At 43.6% G+C, this 23876-nt stretch overlaps 1 protein-coding gene across 2 annotated transcripts in view; it reads right to left on the bottom strand.

The window, feature by feature from the left end:
• OPRD1 (opioid receptor delta 1) overlaps positions 1–23876 on the bottom strand; it is a 39650-nt gene extending 15774 nt beyond the window's left edge. Inside the window, exon 1 of one of the 2 annotated variants that reach the window (XM_077337806.1) lies at positions 23305–23876. In XM_077337806.1, coding sequence (XP_077193921.1) covers positions 23305–23531 — 227 coding nt within the window. In that variant the 5' untranslated portion in view covers positions 23532–23876. Of the gene's footprint in view, positions 1–22460; positions 22591–23304 lie in introns of those variants that run through there. The other variant, XM_077337808.1, reaches the window with a different exon arrangement.

Here is a 23876-nt window from a genome sequence, read left to right as displayed (position 1 = left end):
AATTTTATCCAGTTTCATTGTCTTTCTCAGTTTTATCAGCCTGTTGCCATTTTCTACCTTTTACAGATTGATTTGACTCTATTAATGCTTTATTTGTATGGCTATTGAATATATTTGCAAAGAAAGATAAGATCTAAATAAATAATTGAAAAGAGGAAGAGGAGTGAGAAAGCAAGAAAAAGGAGGGAAAGAAATCCAGAATAAACAGTAAAAGCTACCTAGTATGGTTTGAGAACAACCTCTTCATCAACAAGGTAAATAATAATCTTATCATCAAAATTTCATCAGCTGGAAGTTTTTCAGGAACATCTGCAACAAGATACTGATACTGAATCCACATTGGTAACTCCCTTTTTGCTAAGAAAAAGTAGCAATCATCATCCCACTTGTGGCAAAGGCACACATACCAAGGAGGAGAAGTGAGGTGGGTGTGATCCCAGCCCAACCAGGCAGCCAAAACAGTTTCCTGCTGATTTAGGATTGGGCTACCAGCCCCACACATGGTGGGGAAGCCCAGTAGCTTTCATTCCTTTTGCTCAAACCACCATGAGGCAACCCCCTGCACCTCCTGAGCATTACTGACTGTCCCTGCAGACAGCCAGGAGAGTGATGGGGGAAGTACAGCCATTTAAATGAAGTTGAGCTGAAGGGTACTTGAGCTGAAAGAGTTTGGAAGCCTGAGCAAAGCATTAGCCACAGACATATGGGATCTTACAGTATCTTTAATTCTAAACCAAAAGTTTCCTAGCAACAGTTTAAAAGGAGCTGTGCAAGGTTTGGGTCCCTGGTATTTATTTGAAAGGGGGATTGGAGAGGAGGCAAATGGCAACATCCCCAGTGCAAAACTACTAGAACAAAAAGGATTTCAGTGCTGTATGCAAGCAAAATGAAGGGGGAGGGGATCATCAGCACACAGAGAAATTGATATGAGATGGAGAGAGAGAAGGAGAAAGAAAAAGCTAAAAGGAGACTGGGATAGGAGACCTAAAGTGTTGAAAATATTTTCTCTTTATTTAGTGAACAAAGTTTTTTGAAGGGGCCATTTTGACAGTCTCTGGAAACCTAACGTTTAAATAGCAGCTGAGCCACATGGATCTTCTGCAAACCACTGAACTTAAGAATCACTTGGGAATGATCCATTTGTAGGACAGAATGCAATTCCCCACAGGACAGGCTTTTAAAAACAGCCAAAATCACTACCAGTGTGCAGGATCAAATTTTAGAAGAACAAGGAGAAAACCAAGAAAATTTGCAAGGAAGAGCAGGAAATTAGCATTGCTTTGCCGTAGCACTATGGCATCAGTAAAAAAAAAACACCCTCCCACACTTTTTTTTCAATGTAATGGCACAAGACTAAAAAAGCTGTCCAGAGCTTTTGCCCAGAGGACTCATCTTTACAAATTTCAGCCCTGTGCAAAGTGTGGTGAGGTTGTAGCCAACTTTGCACAGGTGTGTGTACATGCGTGCACACACGCACATGCATTGCCAACAATCACAGCTTCTATGCCAGTGCCAGTGGGAATCTGTCATGCATTCTGAACACTCAACATATTCCACCTATTCTGAGATCATGTGACTCATTTTTCACAGTGATTGATAGCACAGCAGAGAACCCCCTGATGCTCTGCAATATGGAAAAGAAGGTTTTGCAGCTGCTTGTCTGTTTCAAAAATAAGTCAATTTCAACATTGGGCTCCCCCCCCCATGCCTGCATTCCTTTCTGTTCTCTTTCATTCTCCAAACTAAAATACATGCACAAAGCCTGAACCACAAGGATTTAAATGGAAGGCACTTGCTGGATGCTACTGTGCAGCAATGATAGGGCTATTGGATAAACCTAAAAAAAAAAAACTTTGAACAACACCCCCCACAAACACCCACACACACATCACAAGTGACCTTCCACCCCAATTTAGAAAGGTACGTTTTAAATATAGTAGCTGCAGAATAAATACATGGGAGGAAAAAGAATGGTGTGTAAGGTGGGCTCAGAATCTGAAGACAAGAAGATTGAAGGCTTACTGCTCTGAAAATCCACAATAAGATGTGCATGCATTACGGGCCCATGTCTACCCTCAGAGAGGACAGTAGGCTGTCCAATCATACAGTGGAAAGCTGTCCCAAGGCTCTGATCTTTATCAGCTATCAAAGGAAGCTGACTCTTGGTATCAATACTGAGAGTTGGCCCTCTCTAAGCCCAACTCAACATCTGACTCACAAAAAATCAACAAATAAATCAATGAGCCCAGCTTAGTTCCTAAGATTCAACCTATAGAAGAAAGCCTGGAAGAATTTATGGAACTTTGGAATGGAATTTCATTTACAAGTTTCAAGTCAGAAATGGTAGCAAAAGCAACTTTTCATCTCAATACAGGACTGGTTTATAGCACATGTGGGATGTGCTATGGATCCTGTGCTTCCAAGGGCCCCACACAGTGCTTCCTGCCCCCATGGATCAGGGCTGTAGCTTCTTTCCTCTCCTCTTTAAGGACATTCAGGGTGACACCTATTTCCACGGCGGGAGGACCCCTCTGTTCTCACTCTGGCTGCTCTTGCCGCAGTTGTACTTTGCTAAGGCCCTGCAAATCCTTAAACTGGCTCTGGTGCTACGGGCCCCCGCAAATTCCTAAACTACTCCCGTCTTAGTGACTGACAAAGCTCCACAGACATTTTTAAAAGGCATTTAAAAACTGCAGCTTTGTGTCTTTAGTTTTGCTATTTAATGAGAGAATCCAGGGCTGCAGAACTTCATAGATCTTGGAAAGTTTCCAAAGTTGTGTTTTATTCCTTTGAAATGTAGTTGTTTTAATTTTGTTTAAAAAATGGAATGTTTCTCTGCATGTTTACTTGGTGTGAGACAAGCTGACAGCCAGCATTTTAAAAATGTCTCTTCCCTCTTTAGAACTGCCTTTTCATATGCATGACCTTGGTATACATTCATAACCACCTGACCGAAAACCTTCTAATTGCACAGTTATTACTGAGTTACAGCTGAAGAGTTTTGTCACCTATAAAAGACTTGGAGATGAAAGCATCTCTCTGTACCCAGAATGCAGCAAGCCAGGGAAGTGCAAACACATCCCTTGAATTAGCCAGGTAAAATTTCAGAGCCAGGCATATAGAAATCCCCAATTATTCTCTCAACAAGATTTGGCTGCTGTCTGAAAAGCAAGGCGGAAGAACTTAAATTGACTAGACAGAAGATCCTACAAATTGATTTCAGATCTTTTATTCTTTTTTTTAAGTCAGTTTGCTTGCACAGGCCCATTGTTAATGATTTATAAGCTGGGTTTCTGTGAGGGAACACAGGGAGGATGATAATTTAGACATTTCACCCCTTTCAAAAATGTCTCCCAGCAGGGTTCTATAAAATCTCAGTAAAAATGTCCTGGTTAGCTAACAAGCAGAAGGACCACAGCTGGGAGGTTTCTTCTTCTTTTTTGATCTGGCCATGAGATCTTGTTTACTCCATACCAGTGACTTCTTCTTATAGGTAGGCCTGCTATCAGCATTTAAAACTAGCACTTGTGGCACAGAACCAGGGCCCAGGTACCATATGCAATGTCCCCCCAGTAGAAAGAGAGAGAGAGAGAGAGAGCATGAGATCTACACTGGTTACTTAACTGTGTCTGATCTAGAACAATACCCAAGGGACTTCCGTGCCTTCAGCACATCATGACCATGCCCTGGACTGCTGTCTGGCTTCCTTGTGGACATCATAATGTTTACTGTGGGATTTTGGGGAGGGGGAAGGTAGCAGCTGGAAAAAATCTTAACCAGACAGGATGTTTATTTATTATTTATATTTATATAATCGCTGCTCTCAGCAAACTGGCTTGCGGCGGTTTACAGGTGTTTAAAATACAGATCCAATCCATAAAACAACAACGTCAGCAATATAAAATTGGTGAATGCATTATTTCAGTGCAAATGGGAGCTGGTAGATATGAGGTTGGGACTTATCAAAGATAGCTTGCATTTGGCAAAGCTGCTTAGCATCCCAAGAGTTGGTACTAGGATACTCTGGGGGATTTTAAGATCCTAAACATATACTCAGCTGAGGCTAAAGTGGGAATGGGGAGCATGAAGCTATCAAGAAGGTTGCATCTAGTCTACCACTCCTACATTAGCTTAAGAAGAGAGGGAATACTGGAAATAAACAATGGGCTACATGGATGGTATTATCAGGAAAAGTTGGTTTTTGGAGTCACAACTTGGACTTTTGAGATGAAGCTCTTTTTTTGGATGATGGTTTGCACCTCATGAGGGTAGGAAAGACTGTGTTTGACAAGAGCCTTGCAAACCTGATAAGGAGACCTTTAAATGAGATCCTGTGGGGAACAAAGACAAACATTCAAAGTAGTATGATGCCAATAAGTAGAGCCAAGAACACGAAAGTAAAGTGGGGAGGGGCACCTAGGCAGGCACCCATTAATTTGCAGGCAAGAACAGCAACGAAACACTCAGCGTGCAACAGAGGTGGATGTCTCTTCAATAATGCTCAGCTTATGAGGAACAAGCAGGAGGAACATGAGGTCCTAATACAGGAAGGATATCTGTTGGAAGTCAAACTCAGCTAAAAATGAAAGGTCTAATAAATTCCTGCCTTGTTGTGCTGATGACTTCATTTTCCAGAAGCTGGAGATGGAAAAAAGGGGGTCAGCTATTTTGGACTTGATTTTCACCATCAAGAAAGAACTGATTGATAAGTTGAAAGTGGTGGGTACCTGAGGGACCATGCAGTTTTGAAATTTAAGGTCTTGGGGAAGGGTAAAACTGTACTCAGAACACAGGTTGGACTTCAGAAAAGTTGAACTTAAACAAACTTAAAGTTATTCTGGGTAGAATCCCATGGTCAGAAATACTTTAGGAGAAGGGCATTCAAGACAGGAAGGAATTTCTTAATACCAAGATATTGAAGGCACAATGACAAATGATTCCAATTAGAACAAAACCCTAAGAAGAATTAAGAATGCAAGGTGGCACCATAAACAGCTTTCTAAAGATCTGAGAATAAAGAAAGACTTAGGTAGGAGGAGGGAGGGAGGGAGGGGGAGTTCTAGGGAGAATGTTAGGCTCAGTTTGAGCTGCAGCAAGCGAGAAATGCTAAACACAAAAAAGAGTTATTTGGTTATGTTTAGAGCAAGAAACAGAACAAGGAAGTGGTAGGCTCATTGAGGGAGAACAGGTGATGAAGAGAGGATAGTATTGGAATATGCAAAGTCTGCCGTATGAATGATTGAACAGAATATGAAGAGTCTCCTGCAGTAGAGATGTGTATTTAGCATAGTTAGATCAGGAGCTTGTTAGTATTTTTCAGATGATTACCTCCAGTATCCTGATTGGTTCAATGGGAGACTTCTTGCTCCTTTGAGCATACTTCCTCTCTGCTTGCCTCCAGATATGACAGACTGAATGAAGACAACAGAACAGTTTGACAGGACTCCTTCTCTCTCCTTTCTCCACAAAGTTGTTTCTCATCAATAAAACTATTTTATTCTTTTTAGCAGCCTTGTGCTTAGCTCCCCTACCAATAGTTAGAACTGCTGAGTTCCTACTTTGCCTCCATCTTCTCTTGTAAGGGAAATGATGCTCAACCTGGCCAAAAGAGATCATGTGATGAAGGGAGTACAGTCTAGGATAGGCATGGTAGTGGTACATAAACACCTGGTTTCTCTAAATAAAATTAAGTCCACATGACCAGATGAATTGCCTTTGAGGCTACTAAATGAATTTGCTGATGTAATTTTGGAGCCTCTGCACACTATTTTTGAGAATTCTTGGAGAACAGGTGAAATGCCAGAAGGTTGGAGTTGGGCAAACATCCCCATCTTCAGGAAGGGGAAAAAAAAAGGATTCATGTAACGACTGACTCATCAGCTTGATGTCTATACCTGGAAAAGTTTCAGAACAAATCACTGAACAGTTAGTTCTTGAGCATTTAGAAAGGGTAGCTGTGATTACTAAGAATCAGCATGAGTTCCTCAAGAACAAGTATTGTCAGACTAACCTTATCTCCTTTTCTGAGAGAGTTATTGCCTTGTTGGATCAGTGGAACACTGTGGACACAATTTAACATGATTTCAGTAAGGCTTTTTGACAAGTTTCCATGTGATATTCTTGTTGGTGAAATGTGATTTAGATCCTATTGGGTTTGTAATTGTTTGCACCAAAGAGTGTTCGTCAGTGGTTCCTCATCCTCATGAAGAAGAATGATATTGGACTTATTTGCAGCCTTTGATACAACATATCATACATCTTGTGGAGACCCACCAAGAGACAAAAGTAGGTAGTAGGGGATGCACATTGAACTGATTCAAACCATTCCTCACAGATAGGGCGCTTAACAGTTGCTATCGGAGGCCAGTTGCCATCAGTGTGGGTTCTAACCTGCAAAGCTGAATTGTTTAAGGTTTTAATGATTGAATCTTAATATGGTTTTAACATTGTAAGTCACTGTAAGACCCTTTGGGTGAGCGGCAACTAAAAAGAATCTTAATCCAAATAAATTTTAAAAATCAAATAAATAAACCTAGTGTGCATCATGGTTCTCAATCTCAATGTAAAGCCTGTAGGGCAAATCAGTTGTAGCTTGGAGTTGGCTGTCATCAATATGTGGATGATACTCAGCTCTATATATTCTTATCCAGATCTCCTGGTGATGCAGTAGAGATCTTAAATTACTTCCTGGCTATAGTAGTATATTGGCTAAGAGTGAACAAATTGTACCTAAACCCTGAAAGTGGGAAGGAAGGGATCTTGAAGGACATTGTACTCCCTACTTCTGAGGACTGTCAGATAGGCAAAGAAGCAGGCCTAGTGGCTGGACAAAGATCAGCTCTCGGAGCTGTCCACAGGATCAGGAAACTGGGAAAGCATCGCCAGTTTTGTCCAGGCAAAGAAATTGCACACAAACCGGTTTGAGAAAATATTGAACTGGCACAAGCCAGGCTTTGGCTAAGGAGTGTTGTAGAGCTACTGCCTTTAATGGAGGCCCTGATTCTGTCAAGACTTAGAACTCAGCTCACAAGTAAGACCAGGAAATAGGAAACTAAGAACTGCAATGCTTGGGCTTGTGATCAGATCAACCGCTTCCATAATTCTTGAGATGTAGGGCTTCTGGAGGGTGAATGTAGGGCTTCTGGATGCAGAGGACTGTTCAAGAGACTCTGTACTCTAAAAATAGAGCCTCTTCTTGTATGTTGTGCTTGGGCATTATTTCGGGGTCTTGGATCCTTTGGTTCTCCAGGTTTGGAGGGGGCAGACATTCTCTGAGGAGGTTCTAACTTACGCTAACACATCTGTGGGTAACCATGGACCTGTCACAGTTTTCTCAGCCTCACCTCCCTCATAGCCTCACCTCCCCATAATTGTGGAGAAAGAAAGGGTAGACAATTGGTTTTATTGTTTTATTACTTATGTGTAACAATATCTATTGTGGGGTTTTGTGCTTGTTACCCACCAGGAGCTGTCTGTGCAGGAGTGGCAGGATATAAATCAAATTATAAATTAATAAACAAACAGACAAATAAATTGTAAGCCAATTTCATACTCCGAGTAACATAAAGCAGAGTACAAAAACCAGCTCTTCAGTTTCTTGACACTCACTTAGTGCATCAACTATAAGTTTGAACAAATACATTAGTGAATTGTAGAAGTCTAATCTGGAGGATAGCACAGTAAATGAACATTCATCTAACACTTTGTAAGTGCAAAACAAGCGATCTAATAATGTCAGTGTTGTCCTTCTCTTCACGATTGTTTCATGGTTAGGATTAGTAATTATCATGGGTATTTGGCCATTCCTGTGATTTTTTTCCTTTAGAAAAGAGAGCTAAACTCATTCATGCCTCATTAATCCCCACTTAATCCATTGACACTGGCTTCATTTACAGGATTATAATGATACTGTTTCGGTACCTTAGCTCGCTAGAATGATCTGGCAGTAACACTTCTCTGCTGGGTACATGAAACCCACAAATAAAGAGGCTTGTTTAGTTTTGGGTGCAGGAATAAGAGTTATCAGGACTTGGATGCTAAATATGAGTGTGTACTGCTTGCCATCTAAAAGCAATTATGAGCTTCATATGCAGAGGTTTCCATGTTCAGTTCTTGATATTTTCAAATAAAGGATCTCAGCAGAGCTGGGCAAGAACTTGGGGTCCTTGAAGAGCTGAAGCTACTCAGAGTAAACCAGAGATCTCTAACAGGTGGCTCTCCAGCTTCTGCAGTTGCTTGCCAACTGCTCGTGCATTCCCTAGACCAGGGGTAGTCAAACTGCTGCCCTCCAGATGTCCATGGACTACAATTCCCATGAGCCCCTGCCAGCGTTTGCTGGCAGAGGCTCATGGGAATTGTAGTCCATGAACATCTGGAGGGCAGCAGTTTGACTACCCCTGCCCTAGACCACCCAGGAAAATATTGCTCTAAGCCAGCCTTTCTCAGCCTTTCTACTACTGAGAAACACCTGAAACATTCTTCAGGCTTCAGGAAGCCCCAGAAGTTATGTCAGCAGGCCACAACTCCCTGCCATGCCCCTGGAAGTCACATGTCACAAGAAGAGACACCACCCTCCATTGCCCCCTGCCACCCCCAATGGCAGAAACAGCCCAGCAGCCTACTCCATTGCCTCTGCTGCCCCCTCAGTGCAATTAAAATGACAGCACTTGCCTCTCAGAATTCCAGCCACTACCATGTGCAATAAGCCTCGGCCAGCAAGGATTTTTAGGACTGGACTGGGGGGGCAGGTCAACATAACCATATATGATCATGTCACCTGAAAATTGTTAATTCAAAATATTGAAAATAATTAACTCTCATCCAATTGATGAAATCCTTTGGAGCCCCCCCCCCCCCCGCAACCCCCAACTCCTGTTGAGAAAGTTTGCTCTAAGCTTTTAATTTTTAAAGCTTTTATTTCATGGGAATTGGTGTTTTTTTTGCATTGCTTAGTCAATAGCTTGATTTCTGTTCTTTCTTTATTTGAGGCCAGTATAAAACTTGTTGGCATGCTGGGTAGGCAGGGAGGAAATAGCTTGGGGGTATTATTGAGAAGTAGCTCTCATTAAAGAAACAATTGGCCACCCAGGAAATAGATAAATATAAAGCTAGACAGTCCAGTTATCTAAATACAAGGCAGCTTCGTATCATCATCTAGAAGGATGACTATTTGTGGTCAGGGCCAGATTTACATGAAAAGAGGCCCTAGGCTATTCCACTTATGTGGCCCTTTCACCTCCCATTTTTAAGTTTGTAAATTACACGAGAGATAATAAAATACATCATTACTGTGATATATATCAATATGTTCAATAAAACATGTTGTGATTGGTACTAACCTTTATATAGGCCCCTCTTGATCTTGAGGCCCTAGGCTGAAGCCTAGTTAGCCTATAGAAAATCCGGCCCTGTTTGCGGTCATTTCACACATTACCAAATTCTTAGGAGGGGACTTCCCATTTCAAACATTCAAATATCTCTCCATGTTCATTCCAAGCTGGTTTATTCAGTTCTAACTGCTCTATAAACTATTGAATTGAGACCCTGTATAGTTTCTAAGTGCTAGTTCTCAGTAATTTCATACCTGATTATCCCTGTCTATCTATTTTCTGGAATTTGTTCCTGGTCAAGCACCCCTGCGCCATTCAAATGTTTGCCTCTGGGAAATGTCTTGTTACATTTTTGTGTTTCTAGTATTGACATCCTTCAGGGTTCCACAGCGCCTTCCTCAGGGTCTCTTGAAATTAAACCTCTACATGGGGAAGAGACGGCATCCTGTTCCTCACATTGGGATATGCAAGATCTATAGCTTGCATAATTCAAAGACATGCAAAGAATATCCTACAGGGGGCATCAGAGGAGATGTGTATTTAGCATAGTTAAAATAGGAACTTCCTGATGTTTTCCAAATATTTTCCTTCTGTGTCCTGATTGGCTCATTTGGAAGCTTCCTGTTCCTTTGAGCACACTTCCTTCCTGCTTGCCTCTAGAATAGAACAGACTGAATGAACAGAACGAGGCAGTTAGACAGTTAGGAATCTCTCTCCTTTCTTTCTATACAAAGTGGTTTCTCTTTACAATAAAACCATTTTATTCTTTTAAGGAGCCTTGTGCAGAACACTCTTTGTATATTTAAACTCTGCCAACACATAACACATATACAGGTTAAATCACCACCCATGGACTTTGATATCCTGCCATTTCTCATGCGTGGGGGGGTGGGTCATTTTTGAATCATAGATAACAACAGACTGTAGGACCATTGTGTTTTTCTGTGTGTATCTTTAACCTAAAGAGCAAATGACTTCTCCGATGCAACTGCAGAATTAAGAAATACAACATGTAGAAGATGGAGCAGAACCTTTGAATAACAGCAAGGCAGCTATCCTTGGTGTGAAAACAAGATGTTACAAATGTGTCTGCTATTTTCATCTGTTTAAAGTTAGAAGGTTTGTCTAAGCAGCAAGTGGAGGAGGACAAGGAAAAGATATGTTGGGAGAGGCACTCAGGTTTCAAAGAGGCTAGGCGGGTGGATCGGCTGTAAGCGCAACAGTCTCTGAACAAACGAAATAGGAATCTGCATACATGCTTACATGTTTGCAAGCAGGCCAGGCATTCTGGCCATCAGGTTAGATTCTCCTGACATTTTGGCTTCCTAATACTCTTTCTCGGATATATTTCTCCCCAGGAAGCTCAGTAATTATTATGCAAGAGGCTAAGGGGAAATTATTTGTTGTATGTTCTGGATTCCTGGTTATGCAATGCAGTCATGTGCCTTTGTTTGGGAGGACAGGAATCCATCCCATGAAAATGACTACTGCATTGTATAAGAGGAAGATGGGATCGCTGGCCACTCTAATCTCTGGGCACCAGCGTTGCATGCTGTAAATGAGAGGGCTGACTTCTGTTCCAAGCGTGTGACCAGACTGGCTATTTCCCTCTGTGGAGTGCTAGCTGTGATTTATGTCGGGGATCACAGTGGGGAAAGAGCAGTACATGAAGCCGACTTCTACTGAGTCAGCCCATCAGCCCCATCTTCTCTGGCTGGCCACAGCTCTCCAGAGTCCCAGGCCAAGAATAGTCTTTCGTAGCACACCTACTGTGGGCACCAGTTACACAGAGAAGGTTTTTATACTGCAAGTATCTGCTCTGCCCCTGGAGAGGGATCTTTCTGATACAGACTGGTGTTCTGTAGCTCAGGCAGCTGCTCTCCATGGTCCCAGGCAAGAGTGGTTTTTCCCATAACCCAGCAAGCTGAGCCCAATTAGAGATAATAGGAATTCAATCTGGAACTTTCTGCTTGTCTCCTTGAGCTATTCCAGTAGCACACCTAATGAAATATATGGGGCCCAGATGAGGTTAAACATGTGACTACAACATGCTCAAAAGTGGGCTGTGTTGAAAGGAGTCATGGTGTTCTTGCTCTGCTACAAAGAGGCTCACACACCACTTTCCTCACCGTGACCCAGGCAGAATTCGATAAAATAGCTGTGAAGAGGTAAAAAAAAGTTGAAGGCTCAGCCAACTGACAAAGAAATGTTGGTTGTCTACAGCCATTTCAAACTGGCTATTATTGGAGATGTAAATATTAACCATCCTGGGATGCTTAAGGTCAAAGCCAGGTGGAATGCCTGGAATACCTTGAAAGGAATGTCCCAAGAAGATGCAAGGAAAGCCTATACAGCAAAAGCGGAAGAACTGAAAGGTAAATATGGGATGCAATGGACTCATACATGCTGCCTTAAATGAAAACATACTTTGTTAATACTGTTGATGATGCTGTAATGCACACTACTACAGTGGTCAGCTTTTCTTGTTGAGATAGTATTTGGCTTTGTTTCAGTTACTGAGAAGATGCAACACACAAAATGTCTTTATATGCTGTGGCAGCAAGGAAAATAAGAGACAAAGTTGTCAGCAAATATGACAGCAAATACTTTATTTTAATTTTATTCTTTTGCCTGCTGCTTTTCATGTTTTGTGGGTTTATATGTCAATTATTTTAAAGTGCCTTTATCTTATCAAATATATCTTGTAAATTTGTTGTTTATATTTTTATTTTGTGAAGGCCTCTGGCCATATACAAATAAATTTTACTATTGCTACACTGCTACAGTGCCAAGCGGCAATGCCATTTCAGAATAAATAGCTCTGTAAACGTAACCATTTACAGAATAAAAATACCAAGTTCATAAAAGGAAAAAAGTGCCCATGTTTGTCTCTGTTTGGGTTCTGGAAGCATGGCCAGTGGGATGCAGGGCTCTGAATGCTGGCCTCAGACTAGGCTCGGCTTCCAAACCCTGCTCAACTCTGCGGTTCCTCGGAAGAACCCAAGCCAGTCATTCTGTCTCAGTCTCACCCACAGGGCTGCTATGAGATTGAATGGAGGAGAAAACGACACTCATGTGAGCCTCTCAGAAGACTTCAAAACAGGACATGTTAAGACAGGGGTAGTCAAACTGCGGCCCTCCAGATGTCCATGGACTACAATTCCCAGGAGCCCCCTGCCAGCGTTCGCTGGCAGGGGGCTCCTGGGAATTGTAGTCCATGGACATCTGGAGGGCCGCAGTTTGACTACCTCTGTGTTAAGATAATTTAGTATGGAAACATAAAGAGACAGATGGCATCATTCATACGACTATAGTGCTCAGCTTTGGTAGTCCTGTATATAAAAACACAAGAACATAAGAAGATCCCTGCTGGATCAGGCCAGTGGTCCATCTAGCCCAGCAACCTGTCTCACACAAATGTGAACCAGATCGTCTGGATGGCCAACAACAGGGCATGGAGTCCAAGGCTTTTCTCTGGCATTGCCTCTTGATTCTAGGCTGCAGAGGTTTAATGCCCCGGAACATGGACATCTCCCCAGTCTCCATGGCTAACAGCCACTGATGGACCTATTCTTCATTAATTTATCTAATCCCCTTTAAAACTGTTTATTCCTGTGATCATCACTATATCCTTTGGCAGTGAATTCCACATTGTCTTTTTGTCCTAAATCTACTGCCCTTCAGCCCTTGTGTTCTAGTCTTTTGGGAGAAGGAGAAAAAATTCTCATTGAGGATTGTGCATAGCACTCCAAATGGGGCAGCCACACCACAGATTTATACAGGGGCATTACAAGATCCGCTGTTTTATGTCCCGTTCCTTTCCTAATAATCCCTAACAGAGTTTGCCTTTTTCACTGCTACAGTATACTCGGTTGACACTTTCACTGAGTTACTTACGACCCCAAGACTTTTCATTGTCCCCGTGTGCGTCACCTTGTACTTACCAACTACTTTTAGCAAGTCTGGCTTCCACTTGCACCCACAGCAGAGATGGCCCTCAGTTCCTCTGATGCTAGGCCATTGAAAGACACAGGTGTCATATAACAGAAGTGCATAGCACCAAAGGAATACGCTCCCCGATGGCAGTCTGCCTCACAATGGAAAAAGGAAACATGGGTTTGATTTCATGCAAATTCTGTGCACAGAAGATCAACTTCCCTGCCCCCCACTCCCAAAGCATCCCAAAATGGCATTTGAAATGCTTCTCCATGGGGACAGGGGAGCTCCAGCGGAAGATGGAGGGCTGCTTGTAATGTGAATATCTTGGCCTCAGCCTTAGCACTGGTGGAGCTGCTCTGTTCTACAGGCCCTCTGGAACTGGACCTAAAAAACCCTGATCCCATTAGGGAGTGTGGTCCACTAGGCTGGGGCTGGAGTAAAAAAAGCCCTGGCCCTGGTCGAGGCTGGTTTTACTTTTTTCGGGCTGGGGAACTGGAGCAAGTGCTGATCACTTGATCTTGGTGCTCTTGGGGGGGGGGTATAGCAGAAGAGGCGGTCCCATAAATACAGGGGTTCCAGGCTTAGGGCTTTGAATGTAAGGATTAGCACTGGGGACAGCACGGGGGCAATATGTGTTCAGTGAGGACTTGTGCTGCTGCATTCTGGACCAGTTGGAGTTTCCGGATCAGCTTCGGCAGATGGGAGGCTTAACCCTTCAGCCTCCTCTCAGCATCACTATTTGAAGTCAGCCCCCCCCCCCATTCTTCTAATGCCATTTGAAATGATGAAAAGATGCTTTCAAGGCACATTTCGCCTCCTTTAACATGCAAACAATGAAGTGGGGAGACCTTTTCAAAAGCCCTCTGCCTTCCCTGCATGTCTCTGAGGCAAATTGAGGCTACACCAGCCTGCAGCTTGCATTTGCCCTGGAACAAGATGCACAATTGTCATCTTGTCTATGATCCCTGAGAGCAACACTCTAATTGTTGCACGCTCAGCTCCCATTCACTCATCGTTAAGAGCTAATGGAAATCCCATTAACACTTTGGGATTTTTTTTTATAGTTATTGTTCTGTAGCCAGGAGGCTTTCACAAACACCCCTAGGTGCCATTTGTAAGCCGCACAACCCTCGCTCTCATTTGCTTGCCACTTAATGGTGCTCTCAGGCACAATAGCTCCAAACAAATCCTAGCAACCCATTTAGCCATACTGGAGCTGCATGCTTCTTGTGCAAAGGTGTCGTTTGCTGATCTACCTGGTATATTCACAGAGGGTAGACGCTATTTGTGCCAATCTTAAGCCTTGGGCTGAAAGGGGAAGAATGGTTACTTTCCCCCAGTTTGAAGACGGTCGGCCTCACAAACGTGGCATGCACAGGAAATGGCTTGAGATCTACACCAAAAGTTATTATGGTTTAAGCATTGTTGCCATGGTATTGGTTACAGGGCCTTTTTCAAAGAAATCTGAGTGAATCATTGGAATTGCATTTGACCGGTCAACTCTAACTGCTTAAAAAATGGTGTTGGTTCAAGTGTGCTTGCCTCCCCACTCCCCACAAGGCAGGCCTAATTGCCACTTCAGGCAAGTTATTTTTCAGGGCAATCTTGAACTGAGTTACACCCTTCCAAGTCCATTCAAGCATTTTTTTAACTGTGCTATTAGACTGGGGAAATGGCAAGAAAGAAAGAAGTAATCACCTCTCCCACAGTTATGCCATGGTGATGAAAAGCAGAACCCACCAAGGCTGCTATAAAGTGTTAAAAATGATATATGCCCATGATGACTAAGGGTGGGGGGAGACTGTGATTGCAGGGTAGTGGCTCAAATGTCCATCAGACAGGGATCTGGGAGACCCCACCAACCTCACAGGGTGTCCGTTGTGGGGAGAGGAAGGGAAGGGTGTTTGTAAGCCGCTTTTGGACTCCTTCAGGTAGTGAAAAGCAGGGTACCTAAAAAAACAGCTCTTCTTCTGTCACAGTATGAAATCCCGTCAAAGCCGTCTCCTAAAAGTGCAAGTGGCAGAATGGGTGTGCCTTAGCTAAAACCTTCATCAATATATTGACTCCTCAATTTGGCCAAATTTGAGTACACTTAAATCCAGAGATCGGAGCTGTGAACAAACAAGACAGGTCTTTCTACAAACATGAAAAACACCCCAGGAATCTAAACCATATGGATACAAGTCTTATGCATCCCCAGAGCTATAAGGCACCTCCTGTCAAAAGAGGAGCAATGCCAACAAGAGTGAGGAGGAGTCCATGGCTCAGTGGGAGAGAATCTGCCTGCATACAGAAAGTCCAAGGTTCTGTCTCCCAGCATCTCCTCTTAAAAGGATGGTCTGAAAGAACCTGGAGAGCTGCTACAACCAGAGCACACAACATTGACTTTGATAGACCAATTGTCTGAATCACTGTAAGGCAGCTTCATGTGTTGGTGTAAGACGTTAATGCAAGAATTTAGTTGGAAAGAAGGGTAGCTGTGTTGCAGCAAAACCCAAAAGGGATACTTGTGGCATTTTCAAGGCTAAGAGATTTATGGTAGCATTAGCTTTGGTGGGCTACAGCCTACATGAAACTCTTTGTGGCAATAAACCTGCCGGTTTTTGGGGTGTTACAAATCTCCTTTTAGTAGTTTCCACAAACTATTCCCGACTTCTTTGTTCTCAAGAGGACACCAATGAGAACTAGCATCTGAATCTTTAGTTATACAAGGAACAACTACTGATCCAGTAAATACTGATATCTTTCTAGGTCTTTGTTGTTCGTATGATGACATTTTCAGTGGATTGCGGGGGGGAGTCTTTTATATATCAATGGTTGCTAAAGTCAAAGTGTTATGTGGGGCCTGCGTGACAGTGCTGTTCCGCCAGGCCTATGGTTGAAGCCAACACCACCAACAATATGCTGGCCTCCCTGGCTAAAATCTACCCCATTAATCCTCCAAGGATTTATTGTATGCCCCCCCCCCCCGTTCTCTGGGAGAAGGAGGCAACTGGTTTTTTTACAGTTTTAAACCCACTTGGTGTAGTAAAGAGCAGTGGCTTTTAATCTGGAGAGCTCGGGTTGATTCCACATAGCAGTGGTCCCCAACCCCTGGTCTGCAGCCCGGTGCCAGGCCACAAGAGCTTCGGCACCAGGCCACGGCTCTCTCTCCCAGCCCCCCCCCTACAGCGAGAAGCTCACCAGGCCGTGAGCAAATTGGCCACCGAAGTGGCCGATTAGCTTGCGGCCTGGCAAGCTTCTTGCTGCAGGAGGGGGAGGGAGAGGGAAGCGCGGCTGCTGGGCGCAAATGCGCATGCGCGGCAGGTCTGCGCATGCGCATTTGCGGGGGCTGCCATGCATGCGCGGGCCCCGGGTCACCCTGTCCCCCCAACCCTTGGCAATGTGGCGCAACCTGGAAAAGGTTGTGGATCACTGCCATATAACACCACCTGTGTGACCTTGGGCCAGTCAAAGTCCAGTGAGAGCTGTTCTCAAAGAGCAGTTTCTCTCAGAGCTCTCTTAGCTCCAACTACCTGCTGTGGATGGAGGAAGGGGAAATGATTGTAAGCCACTTTGAGGTTCCTTCGGGCAGTGAAAAGCGGGGTATAAAAACCAACTCTGAGGCACCAGGGAAGGGCAGAACACAAAAATATAACAATTAATTAATTTACAGGAATAATAATGTTTACAGCCTATTTTGAATGTGTCAAATCCATTGCAGTTGTATCCAGTCTGGGCTGAAGCAAACATGTGGCTGAGCCCATTGAGACAGGAGGGGAAAGGCTGTGGACCCCCTCCAGTTTTCCTGGGGACCCCCAATGGTCCATGAACCCCTGGTGGGGAATCCCTGGGTTAGAGTGTGTGACTACTAATCCAAGATCACCCAGCAAGCTTCCGTGGCAGAGTGAGGATTCAGAGCCAGGTCTCCCAGATGACAGAACAACCCTCTCATCACTATCCCACATTGACTATCTTACGGTCTCTGCAGAAATGGACTGAAGTAGAAGGTGCTGGTGATGATCCTTCCATCCATCCAAACATCCTCTCACTCCTGAGCTGAAAAATCTGTGCTGGCTTCATGTCATATGATTACAAGAAGCTGACTTATAGTGAATTAATCCATTGCTCTGTCATGTTCAGGATGGTTTATTCTGACTGGCAGCTGCTCATCACGGTTTTTCACGTACCTGACTACTGGATCCTTTGAACTGGAGATGCCATGGATTGCACCTGGCACTTTCTGCATGTCAAGCAGATTCTCTAGGACTGAAATATGGCCCTCCTTATCATCAGTATAAAGTCCTCACTCATCTCCTGCCTGCCCACTTGCCACTAATATCTGGCCTCTGCCCTCCCAGGGAAACTGATTAGACTAAAATCCATTCAATGAATGGTGTGAGTGATTGCAATACCAATGGTAATGAGTCTTCTCTTTAGGCATTATGTCTGCTTGTATCCAAAAGGCAGCAGTTATGCACAGATTGTTCCAGTATGTGCAATCTCAGCAGATGTATTCTGTGTGCACAAACAGTTGTTCTATATGTAAATTGACCACATGATTTTTCAGATTTTGCTTTGTGTACGCCAAAGCTGCATACATAGAAAATAGACATAGACATTTGCTGGGATCCTGGTAACATGGAAGAAGAAGAGTTGGGCTTTTGTACCCTACTTTTTCTATCAAAAAGAATCTCAAGGTGGCTTACAATCACCTCCTCCCCTCCCTCCCACAACAAATACCCTGTGAGATAGGTGAGGTTGAGAGAGTGCTAAAAGAACTGTGACTAGCCCAAGGAGCCAGGAATCAAACCCAGTTCTCCAGATCAGAGGCCGTCACTGTTAATCACTATACCAAACTGGCTTTCCAAGCTGGAAGTAACATCTGAACAGGTCTTATATGGATAAACAAACATCAAGAATAACTATTCAACCCAAATCAAATGTCTTCTGAAGTTCACGTATGGATCAAATTGAACATAAACTTACAGAGCAAAGCATTCTAATGTTTGTTTTATACAAGAAGGATAAACCATGCATGCAAATGTTATTTATTCATAGTATGTTCTTATGTGTTTCCATATCGGATGTTAATGTTATGTCTTGCTATGTTATGTTATGACTTATGGTTACTATACTAAATTCACACTGAAATCAAGCATCTAAGTTCTGAAATGGGCTACAAGTAGAATTAAAACAATTAAAGCATTCAAAAGATGAAGAAATGGAATGGGACAGCTGAAGATGATTGTTGCCTGGGGCACCGTTTGGTTCTAGGGCTGGTCGACAATTATTCAGCACTCAGAAATGATAATCTGCAGTCGGTTGGTGCCTTGGGGCAGCAAACTTCATTTGGTTTCACTGCTTTATCTGATTAATTGGTGGAAGCCAACGTTTATCCATAAAAGTAAAGGACACCATTGTTTACTTGATCAAAGTCTTTTGGTTTTGGTGCGTTAGCATTACATTTGACTTGAAAGAAGATGTTATAGATAGCCTTTGCCCCCAAACACTGAATGGACACTGGTGTGAATGAACTTGCATTCTGACTCATACTATCTGAAATAACTGCTGAGTTTCTTGTTGTCGTTGTTAGGTGCGAAGTCGTGTCCAACCCATCGCAACCCCATGGACAATGATCCTCCCGGCCTTCCTGTCCTCTACCATTCCTCGAAGTCCATTTAAGTTTGCACCTACTGCTTCAGTTTCTCCATCCAGCCACCTCATTCTCTGTCGTCCCCTTCTTCTTTTGCCCTCGATCGCTCCCAGCATTAGGCTCTTCTCTGGGGAGTCCTTCCTTCTCATGAGGTGGCCAAAGTATTTCAGCTTCATCTTCAGGATCTGGCCTTCTAAGGAGCAGTCAGGGCTGATCCCTTCTAGGACTGACTGAGTTTCTAGTATTGTGGAAATGGTACGATATATTCATTCATTAATAAAGTGCTCTTGCAAAGTCTTAGTGTTCAAGCCATGGCATTTCAGCAAATCCTAATGGTGCATTGCATTCAACAGCTCTGTCCATATTATACAAAGCCCAGATTAGTTCTTTTCTTTGGGAAGCAAGCAAGTGAGCACCAGAAAACCCACTAACAGACACCATGCTGAGGTCACTGAAGCAAGTTGTTACCTAAGAAAACTGGTAAGGACACCACTACCGCCTCATCCTTAATTCAGTGCCCCCACCCATTTTGGGCTTAGCTATTTTAATAGGCACTCCCTTTTAGGACCTAAGTGGAAATAGAGGAGTTTCATAAAGGCACCTGGGTTCTGCCAGGCCACTAGAAATTCCCCAGGCAAGGAGAGGAAGGGTGTGCATCCCAGACTGATTAAGTGCAACCTCCCCCAACTCAGAGTTCTCAGCAACAATAAGACTTCACTTTATTCTCAATAACAAAAGACTTTTCAATAATGGAGTACCCCAGAGGTATCCGCCCAGCCTAAGGAAGTTGCTATTACATTAACCAATGTCCAGCTCCTCTTTTTCCTTTCTTTACTCAATTAAGGGCATTCAAGTTGTTAATTTACCCCTCATCCTGTTGTAGGAGCTATCTGACTCACCCAACATTTTATGTCAATACCAATATGCCTAAACCTAATTAATGTATCAGAAAAAAATTTGAGTCCAGTGGTAACTTTAAGACCAACAAATTGTATTCTGGATATAAGCATTTGTGTAAGCATGGGATGAAATTAATTCAAAAGAAATTCCGTCTAAACATCAGGAAGAATTTCCTGACAATTAGAGTGGTTTCTCAGTGGAACAGGCTTCCTCAGGAGGTGGTGGGTTCTCCATCTTTGGAAATTTTTAAACAGGATAGTCATCAGACGGAGGGGCTGATTCTGTGAAGGCTCAAGGGGGCAGCAGGTTACAGTGGATGAGTGATAGGTTGTGAGTGTCCTGCATAGTGCAGGGGGTTGGACTAGATGACCCAGGAGGTCCCTTCCAACTCTATGATTCTATGTCAGCTTTTCTCAATTGTTTTACCATTGAAAACTCCCTGAATCATACTTCAGGCTTCAAGAAACTCCAAAAGTGGGATCTCCAGGTACCAGCTGGTGGCTGGCATCCCTGCCACTGTTTTGGCATGTCAACTTACAGGCGGTACCTGGAGAACCCCCAGAATGAAAGCTGTTTTCCAGATTGCAGAAATCAGTTCCCCTGGAGGAAAGGGCTGCTTGGGACGGTGACGGGGGCTGTGTGGCTCTACCCTCTAGAGAGAGAGAGAGAGAGAGAGGGCAAAGAAGACCCAGAAGAGCTTCCTGGCTGAGTGCTGACTTCTGATTGGGGCTAAACTACCAGGGTGGGCCATTCCTGGATGAAGGCCGTCACTTAAGAATGAGTAAACATTCCCCGGGCAGGGGCGTTTCCTTGGCACCCTAGACCTTAGAGGGCTGGCAGGGGCTGTTTCTGGGCCTTCTGTAGCCCTCCACCTCCAGAAGGCTCTCAGAGGCTGGTTCAGCTTCCCCCATGTCCTCCAACTTGAAAGAGGCCAGGGCAACTTACTGTCAGCAGGGCATGCTCTGAGGCTGGCTCCTCTTTCACCCAGCAAAATTCTGAAACCAACAGGAAGTTGGAGGTGGAGAGTTGATGCCTTATTAAGCCCTTCCTGGCTGAGGATTGCCTCTGGAGTTCATGTAAACTACTTTGGCGGGCCATTCATGGATGAGGGCCAATCAGGTAGTGGGTGATTTGTCAGTTTGGGTTTTATAAAGTTTACTGATTAATGATGATAAAACTTTTGTTGGTCTTAAAGTGCTAATGGACTCAAACTTTGTTCTGCTGCTTCAGACCAGCATGGCTACCCAACTGAAACTAATTACAGTAAATTCATCATGTTGCCTCCCCCAAGGCTCTCTGCTCATGCTGATTTGGCTCGTAAATTTGGCTTGAAGCCATTTAAACCTAAATGGTCCAGTTAAATAGCCTGGAAGTGGGGGAGGGGGAGCAAAACCAACCAGAGAGATGGCTGCCAGCCATTTAAACCTACCAGCAGGCCAGGTCTGCCTACCAGCTATTAGGTTTAAGTGGCTGCCAGTCACTTAACCCTTCCTGGGTGATCCCCACACTTGTTAAGGTCAAGAGCAGTGGCTTCTGATTTGGCAAGCCAGATTTGATTCCCCACATCTAAGCATGCATCCAGCTGGGTGATCTTGGGCTCGCCACAGCACTGATAAAGCTGCCCTGTCCAAGCAGTAATATCAGGGCTCTCAGCCTCACCTACCTCACAGAATGTCTATTGTGGGGCGAGGAAAGGGAAGGTGATTGTAAGCTGCTTTGAGACTCCTGGAGAAGAAAATCAGCATATAAAAACGAATTCTTCTTCTCCACCTGGCTGTGGCTTGAAAGGGAAACCCAAGGTGGTAGGTTTAGCTTGGGGGCATTTTGGGCTTGGTTTGGTTCAGATTCGTGCCAATCCCTATTAACTGCATGAACATAGGTTATTTCTTATACCCAGAGTCTTGGATATTCTATACTAAACATGACTCAGAAAGAGCAAAAGAAAAAAAAGCCACACTGCTTTTCATATCCTCTTTCCCCCAATAAATATGTAGATGGTGACTCACAACCTTCCTGCTAACATGAGGGGGAAGGGTTTGTGCAGATCCCCCCCAGTATGTGTTTTGAAATATGCACTTTGAATCCCATAGATCCCCTGCAGGTTCTTGATTATCAAAAACATTAATACCCAAGTAACAGGCTTTCACAAAGGCTGCAGCTGGTTCCATGCAAAGTTAATTTAGAAAAAGTACAAAAATTCAAAAACAAATCTAAGCATAAGATTAGAAGGTGAACAGTTGGATTGCATAAGGGTATAATGTTACTGACTTCCCAAGGCCAGAATTTAATCATTTATTTCAGGGTATTTCTGATGAGTATTTATCACCTTTCCACATCGATACAATTCTTGGAAATTTCTCCATACAATTAACATGACTTAATGATCAAGTCCAAGAGTTTAAAGAACACACCATGTTCAGGACACAGGAGTTCCAGATAGGGGCATTTTCCCATTTCACTGTTTTATGTTCTTCTCAGTTTTAGGAATGGTTTTAAAGAGTTGCCTATTTTCAACACTGAGCACACAGGCATATGGCGTTTGCTTCCAACCTGAGAGGAGAACGCTCAAGACTCTGTTTCTTTCCACACAGACCCCATATAGTTAAAACCAGCAGACACTTATACACACCAAATGCAGGCATATATAATAGTCTCACCTGATGAACAACATCCAGTTTTTCCATCATACCATAGAACAATATATCTGCTGTTCCTGATGCATTCAATGGTATGTCATTAACAAGACAATAGGTCTTGTTAGTCTGAGGAACAGTGCATGCATTCAAAAGCTCATGCCTTGAAGAAACCTTTGTTGGTCTTAAAGGTGCTATCAGACTCTATTTTTGTTAAGAAAAATAGGTGTTCTTCATGAAGATACTGCATCCACTCAGTCACCCATAGAACATCTCTCCTTTGCACAATTTTGGCACACATTAGAATCATAATCTCATACACAAAACCACCAGATCATACAATGATTTGCTACTAGTGATGCCTGCCTCCACAATTAACACCCAGTATTCTATCATTTTTAAAAAAATCAACCAGTGCACATGTAACACGGGCATGAACAAATTTCACCACATGCAATAATCTGTTGCTATGCAAACTTCTAGCACTCAGAATATACACAAATACATATACTATATACAATTTCCCTCCTAATGCAAAATTAATCTTTCTCCACAGGGTATATTTGATGCAATATACTGTACGTACTCACATGCACAACCTTCATCCATCTCCCCCCACACACTTTCTTTCCTACTTCTGTTTGTTTGTTTTACAAAACATTCTGTTGACAAGCCTGTGATCTCTCTCTCTTCCCCCTCACTCACTCACATACATGCACACACAGAGAGTCTGTAAGATCATGCTAAAACAATGCACTTTCCTCTCCAAGTTAGTGCTACTTGATTTCAATGGAGATTGCAAGGGAGATATGCAGACTTTCCAGCCCAAGAAAAGGCTGGGGCTTCTCACCCACAGCCTTGCCCTTACCTCACAATGCCATACATTACCAGGATATTCCCCAGCAGCCCCACCACGCAGACCACCGAATACAGGGCTGTGATAGCAATAGCTATGACGATCGAACTGGTGTTCTTCATAGCATATGGTCTTGTGCCATTGGACATCACGAGCGAATTCGAGTTGAAATCTTGAAAGGTGCTGTTGAAGAAGTAGGCAGGGTAGGTTTCAGCACTGGGGAGGATGGACAGCTCCATTGCGGTCCGGACTCCGGAGCTCCCAGATGCCACCGAGGGATCGGACCGACTGAGGAAATGGTTTGCAATTCAGATGGATGCTTACAAGGTGCTGTCCCCCGTAGATGGTGCTGAATGAGGAAAGCGTTCCCTTCGCTCTCCCTCACAAAGTGCATGCAAACCGAAACACGGGGAAGGGAGGGGGAACTGGCTACCAGTTTGAAGAGGGGAGCTCTGAGCGGCAGCTGTTGGCCAGTAAGATCGGGCATCTATTGTAGAATGCCTTCAGTAGTCTTACACAGAGCCAACGCTGCACTGTTTCCTTCCTCTGCTGATGAGCATTTGCGTGTGGAGGACTGAAGAGGA

Source organism: Paroedura picta, chromosome 5, assembly GCF_049243985.1.
Source record: "Paroedura picta isolate Pp20150507F chromosome 5, Ppicta_v3.0, whole genome shotgun sequence".
In the NCBI taxonomy this organism is placed as follows: Eukaryota; Metazoa; Chordata; class Lepidosauria; order Squamata; family Gekkonidae; genus Paroedura; species Paroedura picta.
This window is presented reverse-complemented; position numbering and strand designations above follow the sequence as displayed.